Source organism: Peromyscus leucopus, chromosome 1 (genome assembly GCF_004664715.2).
Source record: "Peromyscus leucopus breed LL Stock chromosome 1, UCI_PerLeu_2.1, whole genome shotgun sequence".
Lineage (NCBI taxonomy): Eukaryota > Metazoa > Chordata > Mammalia > Rodentia > Cricetidae > Peromyscus > Peromyscus leucopus.
The window spans coordinates 79,125,295-79,137,897 of NC_051063.1; the positions used below are offsets into that span (position 1 = coordinate 79,125,295).

At 47.9% G+C, this 12,603-nt stretch overlaps 1 protein-coding gene across 1 annotated transcript in view; it reads right to left on the reverse strand.

Moving 5' to 3' along the window:
* Katnip (katanin interacting protein) overlaps positions 1-12,603 on the reverse strand; it is a 174,413-nt gene that overhangs the window by 119,380 nt on the left and 42,430 nt on the right. Inside the window, exon 3 of the mRNA XM_028867907.2 lies at positions 1,531-1,607. Within this exon, the coding sequence (XP_028723740.1) occupies positions 1,531-1,607 (77 nt within the window). The remainder of the gene's footprint in view (positions 1-1,530; positions 1,608-12,603) is intronic.

Consider the following 12,603-nt stretch of genomic DNA (forward strand, 5'->3'; position numbering starts at 1 on the left):
GGCAACATCCAGCCTGCCAGAGACTGAATAAAAACATCCAACCCCCTGGCATCAATGTCAGGATAAACACCCATGGGGGTCTAATCAGCAGGAGCTATCTGCTGTTCTCACTTGAGCTGCCTGCCCCTGGGAGGCTGGGAAAGTTCTGCTAAGTGGTTGGGCACAGAGGGCACCACTTAGCACTTCTGGAACTGCCAACTCACTGGGCATATTTGAAAATGAAAGTGAGTCTTGTTGTCATAGATACAGGGATGTATATATAACCAAGGTCTTTGTAGCCCAGGCTGGCCTTGAACTCACTATGTAGCCAAGGATGACTTTGAGCTTCAGATCATTCTGCCTCTACCTGCCAAGTGCTAAGATTACTGGCATATTGCACTATACCCAGCTTTATACAGTGCTGAAGACAGAACCCAAGGTTTCATACAGGCTAGGCAAAGATCTTAACAACTGAGCCACATCCTCAGCTCAGAGACAGGGATCTTAATGAAATTCTATAATGGGTAGAGATACTACACTATAATGCATGAGGTTATCCCATACACCCCCAGCACCATCACCAGGGCACCCCCAAACCAACAGGTATCCAGACAGCCAGACAAGGGTTGAACAGGATTTGAGCTGACATCTTTCGGACCACTTACCTGCAATACAAGTCTACTCCCATAACACAGACCTTCCAATAACACAAATTCCTGCCTTTGCTGGGTCTTTCCATCCCAGGCAGATCTGGTTAGTGGTTCTGCAGAATTCTATTTGGCTTGTGGTTTGACTTGAATTCATTACCAATACCATAAAACACAAATCTAGATCCTTATTTCTCTGCCCGCACGGAGGCTCTCTGCCCCTCCTCCACCTGTGTTTCTACAAATACCCATGGCAGCGCTGTGCAGTGTGGAGAGGAAAGTTACAGGTATCCACATGTTCCAGCTCCTTAATACTGGGCAACTCCTAGGCTCTAAGTAGGGATATACAGCTCATATGAAGGTTCAGGTCTGAATGCAAACCACAATAAACTAAAATCAAACTTGCTTGATCTTGCAAAGAAACAGAGAGAGGCCTTCAGATCACACCAGGTTGCTATGACCTTGACCACTACATACTGTAGTAGTGTGAGCTTCTGCAAAAACCAGCACAAGAACCCAATAGCCCCTCCCTAACTTTAAATGACTTTTACCTTTCCACAAACTCAGTTTTCCAGGGCAAGTTGTTGCCCAAGAGGTGCAGCCTACCATTTCCAGGTGACTTGCAAGGGGTCTGTTACACCTCTGCCCCTACCTCTCCATCATGAGACAAGAAGTGGTACCTGCACAGCCCACCGTTTGCTATGGGTCAATCAAAGATGCAACTAAAGCACTGGATGGGATTGGGGATCGGGGGAAGGGGTGGAGCTGCAAGTGCAGGTGATAACCCCAGCCTCTGCATGGAGGGAGACTCTGTGCCCGTTCCTGTGTCCTGTGCTATTAATAAGTCTAAATCAATTTTTATTTGGTTAATAACAAGAGTTGCCGTCAGGTGGCTTGCTCTTACCGGTTTCTCTGCTGAAGCAATATTAAATACTCATCATGTTTCTCATCAAAGTCTGTCACCATGTCCTTAGTATAACCCTGAAAGGAAGAAACAGAGCGGTGTGAGAGGAAAATGCAGGGACGCTTTTATTAAAGCTGGGCGCTGCACATACCCTGCAGGAGGCTGGCTAAGCTGGAAGGCCGACCTTGACGAGGGCCCAGCTCCCCTTGGTGCATCACTCTGGCGACCCAGAGCTCCAGGGATTGTATGGTACCCAATGGGCCCCAAGTACACACAGCTTTACCAATCTGTGAAAGAAGGCTGGCTCTCCAGCCTCCTTACTGCCCACCCCATGCCCTATGAAGTCCAGGACTCTGACAAGACTTGGCATCTTCCAGAACAGCCAGAGCTACATAATGAGATGCTGTCTCAAAAATAAAACAAACAAAAACAAAAATCAAACTTGACATCTAAGATGTTTCCTCAATGCACACTACTCAGCCTTTTCAGTCCATCATTACCAGATCACCCCAAACTGCTGAAAAAGGACCTTAGGTTTTCCTCTCCCTACAAGAGGAATCCCCAATGATCAGAAACAACCTGGTCATCACAGAACAGGTTCTGTAGCTCTTTTTCTGGCAACAACGCCCTGCGTTGCCTTCTGGTAGCCTCTCAGCTATGTCTTTCAATTCAGCAGCTCCCTTGGGTGCTTGTGGCAGTTCTTCTGGGCCCCCAGGGTCACATTGCCTTGGCTTGGAAGCACAATCACCACCTGCTTTGCTCAGCCATAGGGAGTCATGGTTTGGGGGGAACAAGACAAGTCAACCTTGGGACTTTGCTGATACTCCCAGGAAGGAGCTGTTCCTTCCTTGGGGGGTCCAGGTCTGTCTGGGAAAGCCTGAGAATAACAGTAGCAAAAACAGCAGAGTCAAGTGATGGAGAGAAACAGATTCCTTAACACTCACTCTGAGTCCCTGGACCCACCCATGCCCGAAGGAGTATCTGGATAATTCATTTGTCAGTTCATGTGTTGCCTTGAAGCTTCACACAACATTTTGTCTTCTGTGTCCAAATGGCTGTTAAGCACTGTGCCATATAATCTGATATACTATCAGAACTCAGTCTACAACAGTCGTATAGTTTGTTTTTTGGAGATGACAGCCCCAGCAGACTCTGCACTTGTTACCCTCTTGCCTCGACCTCCTAAGTAGTGAGATTACAGGTGTGTGCCACCTTGCTTGGCTTAGATATTTTATTACAGTATTATTAATATATACTAAACATACAAATAACAATATATATATATATATATATATATATATATATATATATATATAGAGAGAGAGAGAGAGAGAGAGAGAGAGAGAGAGAGAGAGAGAAGCAGATAAATGCTTAGTATCTATAACTGAGAGCAAAAGAGGAAAGTTGGCTAGAGAAAGCCCAAGCAGATGTATGTATGTATGTATGTATGTATGTATGTATGTATGTATGCATGCATATGTGATTTGAGACTCACTTCATAGTCCAGTCTGGCCTTGAACTTGCAGCAGTCCTGCAAGTCTCAGCCTATGTGCTGGGATTAGAGACATGCACCATCACACCTGGCTCTTTGTGCATTTTTCAGCTTAAGGTATTTCCAGATTGTACCATGCTTGTTGGGATGTACACTGGGTGAGTAGAGGAGCATCTGTGCACTTGCCCCTATCTCCACACTTGCTGGATGCCCAGCCAGGGGCGCCCACTGCTTCCTCTCTGTCCTCCCTTGGCTCTCCCTTGGCATCCACAGGCCTAAGATCCCTTCCTGTACAGCTCTCTGCCTGGGCCTTCTCTAACCAACCTTCCTCCTCCACCTTGAGCTGCGGACGGACGTTAAACAACTGTTTACTTCCCTCTCCATCTTCACCTCTCCCGTCACCAGGCACTGGGGCCCCTGGGATGGAAACACAGCAACCACTCTCAGACTATGCTAACGGCCTAATCCCCTTTCTCCCCCCATGTCCTGCAAACCCCAGGTCGCTGCCATCTTCTTGCCTCTTCCCCTGTCACCCATAGTTTTCCTTTTATCCAGCAAGCCTTATTTCTCCCAGCCTCCTGCCTCTCAAGTGATGGTGTGAACACACGTCACCTTGGGACCCTGAGATTCTCTCAGGAGGAAGGGAAGGCCCTGTGGGCATCCCTAACCAGCTCCCAGCTGATGCCCGTGGACTACATTTAAACAAGCAAGACCCTACACTAGGCAATAACTCCAAGCCACATCTCCAGCCCCTCAAACCTTAGTTTCACCTGAGCTTCATTCTAGCTAACCTGGCTGCCCGGCCAGTGAGCAATAGTACAAAGGGGACATTATGAAATTAGAAGAAAATTTAAAAACTGGTAGAGCTCTCTGGCTTTCCGAGCTGCCTCAAGAGGTTCCTCATGTCCCTGGGACTGAGCCTGGCTCCTCCCTACATGCAGAAAAGCACAGAAGACCTTAGCACTGAGAGAGAGCCTTGTAGCATCCTGACTCTGGGGAAGAGTTACTACAGCCAGCCTTCTCTTTCAGTCTCTGCAGCCCTTCTTGGGGTAGTTATTATCATCCTATTTAAGAGACAAGGAAATTCATCCCGTACATATTCCAAAACACCACTGACTCCATAGCAATTTACATAACCATTTTGAAATATTAAAGAGACCATTGATACATTATGCTACTGAATGAAACATCTTGTGGCATTTTTAGAAGAAATCCAGACTTCAAAGAGATATAAGCGTATGCCAGGATGCATGGGCTTTTACCTCAGACCCTCTCCAGAATGTATCTGTTCTCTTCCACCACGAAGCAGGTACCACCCAAAAGACATAGACAAGGTCATCCAGCCAGCTTCCCTTCTTCCAGCCCCCACTTCTCAAATGCTGGTCACCTGGAGATTGTGGTGACAGGGTAGCTCTGATTTGGGATGGCTGGGAGGCCCTGTGGGTCTCTAACCAGGCTGCAGGTCATACTTGAATAAGCGAGACCCTCCACCTCAGCTTTCCCCCAAACCATTCAGTAGACCCTGGCCTGAAAGTCTGACCGTCTCAGAGCCTGGGCCTTGGAGTCTAGGCCTGGTTCCAAATCAATGCTGCCTCCAGAACAGAGGTTGCTATGGCTCCGATGTGGTCTGTCCCTTCTGATCTTTGATTGGAATTTGCTTTCCACAGCAATGGTGGTGAGGGGATGAAGTGTACAGCCCACGAGAGCTCCACCTTGTGGAGGGACTGGTATCACTCAAGCAATGCATTAGTAATGGCAGGAGTGAATGAGCTCCGGTGAGACTGAATCACTATTGTGAGACTGGGCTGTTACAGAAGCAGGCGGCCCGGTCTATTTGTTTCTGTTTCCACGTGCTCACTTGCTCGACCTTCCACCTTCCATCATGTTATGGTGCTCCTTGCCTGAAGTTGCTGCCATGCCCTGGACTTCCCAGCCTCCAGAACCCAGAGCCACATAAGCTCCTTTTCTTTCTAAGTTACCTGGTTTCAGGTACTCTGTTAGAGAAACCGAAGGCTGACAACTTAGATGTATACTTCACACAGCAGGAGTTTTATTTCCTTATTTCTAAAGTGAAGGGGTGAATATGTAAGCCGGCAACAATGGAATGGAACTAGAAAGGGTCAAGTTCATCCTCTCTACTTTCAACCAACATTTGTGGGGTACTTGCTATGGGGCTGGCACCCTTATATACACTTTAGGGGTTTAAATTTATTATTGTGTCTGTGTGCATGATGTGTGTGTGGAGGGCACACATGCCACAGCACATGCATTGAGGTCAGAGAAGAACTATATAGAGTTGATTCTCTCCATCCACCTTTAAGCAGGCTTTGAGGGTTGAACTCAGGTCTCCGGGCTTGTGAGGCAAGAGCTTTTTACCCACAGCCCCATAACCATGGTTTAATGGAAGCCCAGCCTGTGGATATACTGATAATAACTTGCCACACAGGGGCTACACTGCACAGGCTCCGTTCACAGCATGTATCATGTGAACCATGTGAATGGTACCCCTTGCCACTGTGCCACAGGGACACTGCACTGCAACCATTCGACAGCCATACACCAGTCAGATCCCTGCAGGGGCTTCTGGGAACACCCACACAAAGGACTCTTCTGGGAAGAGTCCACAACCTGCACTGGCTCTCAAGGCATCCAGAGCCCAAAAGAGAGACACAGAATCATTACAAAACGTACAAATGCAACAGCAAAGGAGCAGAAGGGCCTGAGGGTGAGGCCAGGCCCCAGTTCTTAGAGACTCGTCAAAGCCCCTCTCCTCTCTCGTCACCTCTAGTCTGCCAGGCTCAAACTACGGCATACGGTCGGTGCCCTCTACCCACGGGGATAAATTCCCACACACCAGTGGATGCCTGAGACCAGAGCGGTACCGGACCTAATGTACAGAACTCTTCATATCCTGGCTCCTAGCCTCCTAGAACTGCCGCTCTACCACTTCAGGTAGCTTTCATTTTTGTTAATAAAAGACAGAACGTGGCACCCTCCTCTTCTTCTCTTTCTCTCTCTTCCTCCTTCCTTCCCCCCTTCTCTCTTCCCTCCCTTTCTCCTTTCCCTCCCTTCCTTTTTGTGAGACAGGCTCATGCTCTATAACCCATGATGGCCTAGAACTTTCTCTGTGACCCCGACGGGCCTTGACTTGCAATCCTCTTAGCTCTGCCTGACGGCTGACATTCCAGGCATGTGCCATCATGCCCAGCTACACTCCTCTCTTTACTCAGGCCAGTTTGCACTGTGTAAATACAGCTTAGATCTGCGTTCTGGACAGTATGGCAGAAAGGCTAATGGTTTTCCAAAGCCTGTGCCATGTTGGAGGGTTCAGAGAAGCATTCAGTAGATGATTAAGCAATACTTTAATGAATGCTTTTTGGGTTGCTTTGCTTTGCTTTGGGTTTTTGGTGATGATGGTAGCCAAGCCTAGGGCCTCCTACATGTTAGCCAAGCACACTAGTACTAAGACATACCTTGAGGTTTATAATAAATGTTCTTTTGTTTTGTTTCTCAAGATGGTTTTTCTGTGTAGCCCTGGCTGTCCTCGAACTTGTGACCAGGCAGGCCTCGAACTTGAAGATCTACCTGCCTCTGCCTCCCGAGTGTTGTGATTAAACGTGTGCACCACCACCGCCCAGATATGATAAATGTTCTTAATGTCCATATGCCCATAATAAGGATGACTACGTGCATCTTATAATACACAACTCCTATTCTTCCTTCAAAACCCACCCAGGTCCAACTTCTCTGTTTTCCTGGAGATTCTGTCACGGGCTAATGTTGGGTGCTGAGCTCTCCACGCATATTAGTTAAATGTCAAAACTCTAAGCCTATGTTTCAACCACATTTACTAACCCACTGGACAGGCTCTTATTCTCAAAAATCCTCTACATCCAATATGCCTGGAGCACAAACAGAAGCATAGCAATAAAACTGAAAGCAGCAGCTGAGACTGCCCCCTAAAGGTGGTATGAAACAGAACAAGAAGAAAACAAGGTTTCTCCTGCTGTCTCCTACAGACTCCTCAGGGCAAGCAAACAAAGGTGTTGGACTAACTCAGGCTGCCATTGCCTCCCAGCTATGCATCACAGCTGCCTGTTAACCGGACCTGGAGATTTCACACTTGGCTCAGGAGTTACAGTATCCATGCAGATCTGGAATCCGGGTTTCCTCCAGGACTCCATACCTCAGGATACTGTATTTTTATGGGGGAAAAAATCTTCCCCATAGCCATCTGAGGAATCATTTTCAACCCACATCTGATAGAAAAAAAAATCACGTTTATTTATTTATTTTTTTTAGTCTCAGAAAAGTTCTCTTGTAAAATTGTCACACGGATTATAAATTACCTTCTAGTCTGGTGAAGGCAGAGGATTTAAAAACCTTCAGTGAGTTTATTTTAAAAGGAATCTTCTATCAGAGCTGTAAGTGGAAAATATAAGCACCCCATAAACAGAAGGCAACTGTGGGTATAAATACAGACCTGCTTAAACCGGACCCTCTAGGCAAGACACCCCACTCACACACCAACGCCCCGCCCATGCAGGGTGGAGCTAACTCCCATTCACAAATCCACGCATTCTTCAATATTCTGCAAGAACCTGCTTTGGTCTGGTGTGCATCTAAGGTGTTGGGATAGAGCAGCAGCAGTTGGGGTTCACAGTTCAGTGGGGGGAGGCCATGAGCAGGAGTGCCGGCAGGCAGGAGGGGCAGGCAGGAGGGTTGTTTCTGCAAGTGGCTCAAGAAGGCCTCTTCCGAGGCTGGAGAGGTGGCTCAGTGGTTAAGTCGGCACACTCTCTTCCAGAGCACCCAAGTTCCGTTCTTTGCATCCATATCAGGCAGTTCACAACTACTTGTAACTCTGGCCCCAGGGGAATCCAATGCCCTCTACTGATCCTGAAGGACACTGCACTTTGGTGCACAAGTCCCTCACACAGACACATACTATAAAATAAAAATTAAAAAAAATGTAAATGTTTTTTAAGAAAGAAAGCCTCTTTGGTTAGATGACCTATAAGAAGTTGACATTGAAGGTCTCTGGAAAAGTAGGCACCCAGGTGGTAGGATGCAGATGCTGTTGGACAGGAACATGACAAGGGCCAGTGAGACAGGTGGGGTAGGTAACAGCAGGTGGCCAGACCAGAGAAAGCCAGACTCAAGCCTCCATGCAGCTCACCAGGAAGCCCAGGACCTTATGCTGAGGTGGCCAGGAAGCTGTTGGAGGGTTTGACAGACTTGACATTCTGGCACCCAGTCCTGAGTTGGTAAGGACCTGCAGTTGAGACCAAAGTTCCCAGCAGTGCTCTGGAGGGAGGGAGGGAACTCAGGCTTGCACTGAACACAGCCTTTGACTGCCAAGGAAGGAGGGCCACTTTTGCATCCCTGCACTGACATTCCAGTGAGACTTTTATAGTGATGCTTTTATAGTTCACTTCCTAGAGCTTTGGAGTCCTGCTGGAATGCTCCCTTGGCCTGATGGGAAAGAAAGATGACCAGGGTGGCAATGTCCCTCTCTAGACTCCCATCTTAGTCTCCACCTGCCTGGCCGACACCCCAATACTTTCCCAAGTCAGGGACTCTATCAGAAGACAATCTTGAGCACTCCTAGCCCACCCTGGGGGCCACCACCAGACCTTAAAGCAAGGAGAAATGGGGGAGGGCATTCCTATTAACCCTACCACTGTTCCCCGTGCTTCTCTTGCAGCCAGGCAGCAGGCTGGAGACAGAGGTTAATGGCAGTCATGTGCTGCCAGCACTCTCCTTGGGCCTCATTCCATCTTCCCACTACATCCATGAACCAGCCATATATCCTTCTGGCCATTTTTCAGGGAAGTCTGCTCTATTCTCCAGACTGCTGCCCTTGCTGCCTCTCCTACCTAGAATGCCCTCCACAGGAAGTGTGAGCTTGCTTGGTGAGCAGCTCTTCTAGGCTGTTTCCTATGACCCCAGTCTTATGACCCACCCCATCCTTCCAGCCTGGTGGTTCTCATTCTAAATATCTGTTCATTCTCCTATGGCTTCACCTTATGGATGCCCAACTCCAAGGACAGAGGTGGTACTCACAGGCTCAGTGCTCTATCTTTCAGTGTGGGCTGCTGGTTCCTGGCATATACAAGGAGATGACAGAGTATTTGTGGAAAGGAAGGAAGGAGGAGGAAGAAGAGGAAAGAGAGGAAGATAAAAGCCTGTTTTCAGAGATCTGAGAGGTGGAAACAGGAACAATTGCTCCCATGCAATGTGGTAGGTAACACAAGGTGCTTATGCCATGCAGCAGTAAGCAGAATGCAGAGCCTGGCATTGCCTATGGTGGTTTGGTGGGAGCCCATGGCACTGAGTCCAAAAGGAACTCACTAGGTGAGGAAAGTGGGGTGGAAGGGCATGCAGGAAAGAACAGTGCATGTGAAAGCACAATGTGAAGAGACCCTGGGGTCCATCTTGGAGCAGGGATGGAACATGGTCAGAACATGCTATTTGATCACAGAGACAGTGAGAGCCCTGGCCTTCTGACATGGAAGCATGCTTGAAGACCATGGTTAACCAATGGCTGGTGCCAAGATCTCATGCACATATAGGGGAAAGCACCAGGATCTGGGGACCCACACTAGATTTAGGCTCAAAACCAATCATTGGCACCTAAATCCCAGCTACTCTGGAGGCTGAGGCAGAGGTATCATGAGTTTGAGTCCAGCCTGGGCAATGTAGCAAGACCTTACCTCAAAATAAATTAAGAAGGGCTAGACAAGTAATTCAGTGGTAGACAATAGCTTACCACATGGGAAGTCCGGGGTTTGAGCCCTAGAAGCACAAAACACTCCAAAAAAAAAAAAAAAAAAAAAAAAAAAAGATAGCACTAGCTTTCATATGAAGTAATACCTATCCGAGAATATAAATGTGGCAGGTCAGTCTTTCCCTTCTTTGTCCACTGACCTGCCTGCAAATTAGGAACTTCCTTTATGGAACTGGTTGTCTGTCAGGGAAGACAGACAATCTACTTCCCACATCCACACACCAATGCATGCATCAATGTGAGACGACATTACCAGTGACTTGGAAAAGAGAGGTGACTATATGGGGGTCTAAGGAGCTTCCTGCTGGTGAAAGCTGTGTCTGAGCGGGCTAGCTGGTATGTGTGGAGAAGAGGGTCTTAACAATCCAGACCAAGACCACAGGTGAGCAAGAACGCTTAGAAGGAACAGGGGCACCCAAGGGCCTGCCACCATGAGGACAAAGTTGCAAAGTATGTCACAGGACTGAGAGTAGCAGACTACAAGGACCATGTGACCAAAGCAAGGACAATTGCCCTTAATACCAACCTAACAGGAAGCCATAGAGGGCTTGCCTGAGTAGAGGGTAGGAGTGTAGGAAGCCTTGGGGGTACTGGGTGCAGGCAGAGGTTATGCTATACTCAGACAGGTGTTAGAGGCCTGCAGGAGGTGGAAGGAACTTTTCTGACCAAGGCCTAGGAACAGAAGTGGGAGGGGATGTTATCAAACTTGGGGTCCTAAGATAGTTTGTGATTCCTCCTTGACCTTGAGGCTCCTAGGACAGGCCCGAGACTTATTACATCAAAGGCTGCCCTCCAGTGCATTTCATGGTTAATCCTGATTTAGCCAGGATTTCCCACAATGACCCAGATTCAAATGTCCACTCATAAGTCTCTAAAATGCAATTAACTCCTCAGGCCATGGTCTCCAATTTTTAATCTGAAATATAGTTGCCATGGAGGTGTGTATCACAAAGCCCCCAGTTCCTGGATCTACATTTGATATTTGAGGGGCCGGGCTTTGGGGAAGCAGGACTGTGGGCTGTGAGGCCTGGTTAAAAATGGCAGCAGGCTGACCGGAAGAAGCTGGCTGTGCACACTGAAGGGGTTCTGCTGTTGGTGTGTGTGTGTGTGTGTGTGTGTGTGTGTGTGTGTGTGTCCCTGGGTGTACACGTTCATGTACACATGAAGGCAGGTGTCAAGGAAGTCAGCACTGTGAGACCCCCTGGAGCTGGTGTTACAGGAGGAAAGGAAGGAACTGGAGAGTCTCCAAAATTGACAGTTCCCTCCAGAGGTAGAATCTTAAAAGTGGAAGAATCATTCTCCACTGTAGGTTTTTGTTTTCTTTTGAGATAGGGTATCACTATATAACCTTAGCTGGCCTGGAGCTCTCTATATGGATCAGGCTGGACTTGAACTCACAGAGATCCGCTTGCCTTTGCCTCATGAATAGTGGTGTTAAAGGTATGTGTCTACCTTCGTTTTTGAAACATGAAGCTCACCATTTCAGCTAGACTGACTGGCAAGCAAGTCCCAGGGATCCTCCTGTCTCTGCACCCTTGGGCACCGGAGTTACAGAAGCACACCACCATGCCTGATTTTTACATGTGTGGTGGAGATTCAAACCTCTGGTCCTCAAATTTGCACTTTTCCTACGAAGTCATCTCAGCCAACATAATTTTTTTAAGATGCCAACTTTCCTTTTCACACAGGAAGTGGCTGGGCAGACTATCTCATGGAAAGCAGCTGGGGTAGGATTGAGTCTGCCTCTCAGAAAGGGACTGCCATCGCACCTTCAAATCAGGCAGCCTGGAGAGTGACAATCACAGCCTGAGGCTGTGCACCAACCCTTGAAAGTGTTGTTGTTACAGTGGCAGCATAGAATGGTATCAGGTTGGTACCAGAAGGCAGGATGTGGAACATCAGCAGGGGATAAGGGAACTGGTGACAGGGTAGTTGGCCTGCTCTAATCAAAATAGTGCTTCCTAACGTGCTACTGGCGTGTTACCAAAGGGGTGGCTGCAAGCTGGAGAGGCAATCTAGGAATGGCAGAAGCTGGCAGGAAAGAAGTCAGGCTTGCAGGCTGCTCTGCTTTCAGAAAGGAAGGACTCAGGGTCTGTCTGGCCCCAAGGTAGTGTTTATCCTGCAAGGAACATAAGCTTAAGGGTGGGAGCAGCCCAGCACCTTCATGACCTCTGGACCTCCTGTTCACGCCATCTAACAGGAAGGAACAAGGTCTTTATAAGAGCCTGCTCTCAACCAGATGAGTGAGTCCTTTGCTGTACCCCTAGCAGCTCACACAGGCACTCAAGGAACAAAGGAGTAGAATCCATTGAAATAGGAAAAACAAAACCCTATATTGCTTGATCTGCTGGGACTGGGCCTTTCTATTCCCCAGAACCCAACTGAAAAAGACTCATAGGTACCCTAGGAAAAAGTACCAAAGGCTAGGTGAAAACACCCTGATGTCCTCCAGAGGGGACAGCTAAACTTTCTCTGCAGTATGTCTGTCCCTGTTAGTCCTCTTTGTTTGTTTGATTTTTGAGACAGGGTTTCCCTCTGTGGCCCCAAGTTGGCCTAGAACTCACGATGTAGCCCAGGCTAGCTTCTGCTTCAGCTTCTCAAGTGCGGGGATTACGGTTATGAGCCACCATGCCCTGTTTTTAGATGAAAGTTATCTTTTTAAAAATTCAGCAAATATTTTACCCTTTTATAACCGGTTCAAAAACATGAGCCAAAAGCCACCTAGGATAGGTTTGAAGCAGAGTTCATTCAGGCAGTGAGGACAAATCACAACTTGTAGCATACACTATAAAAC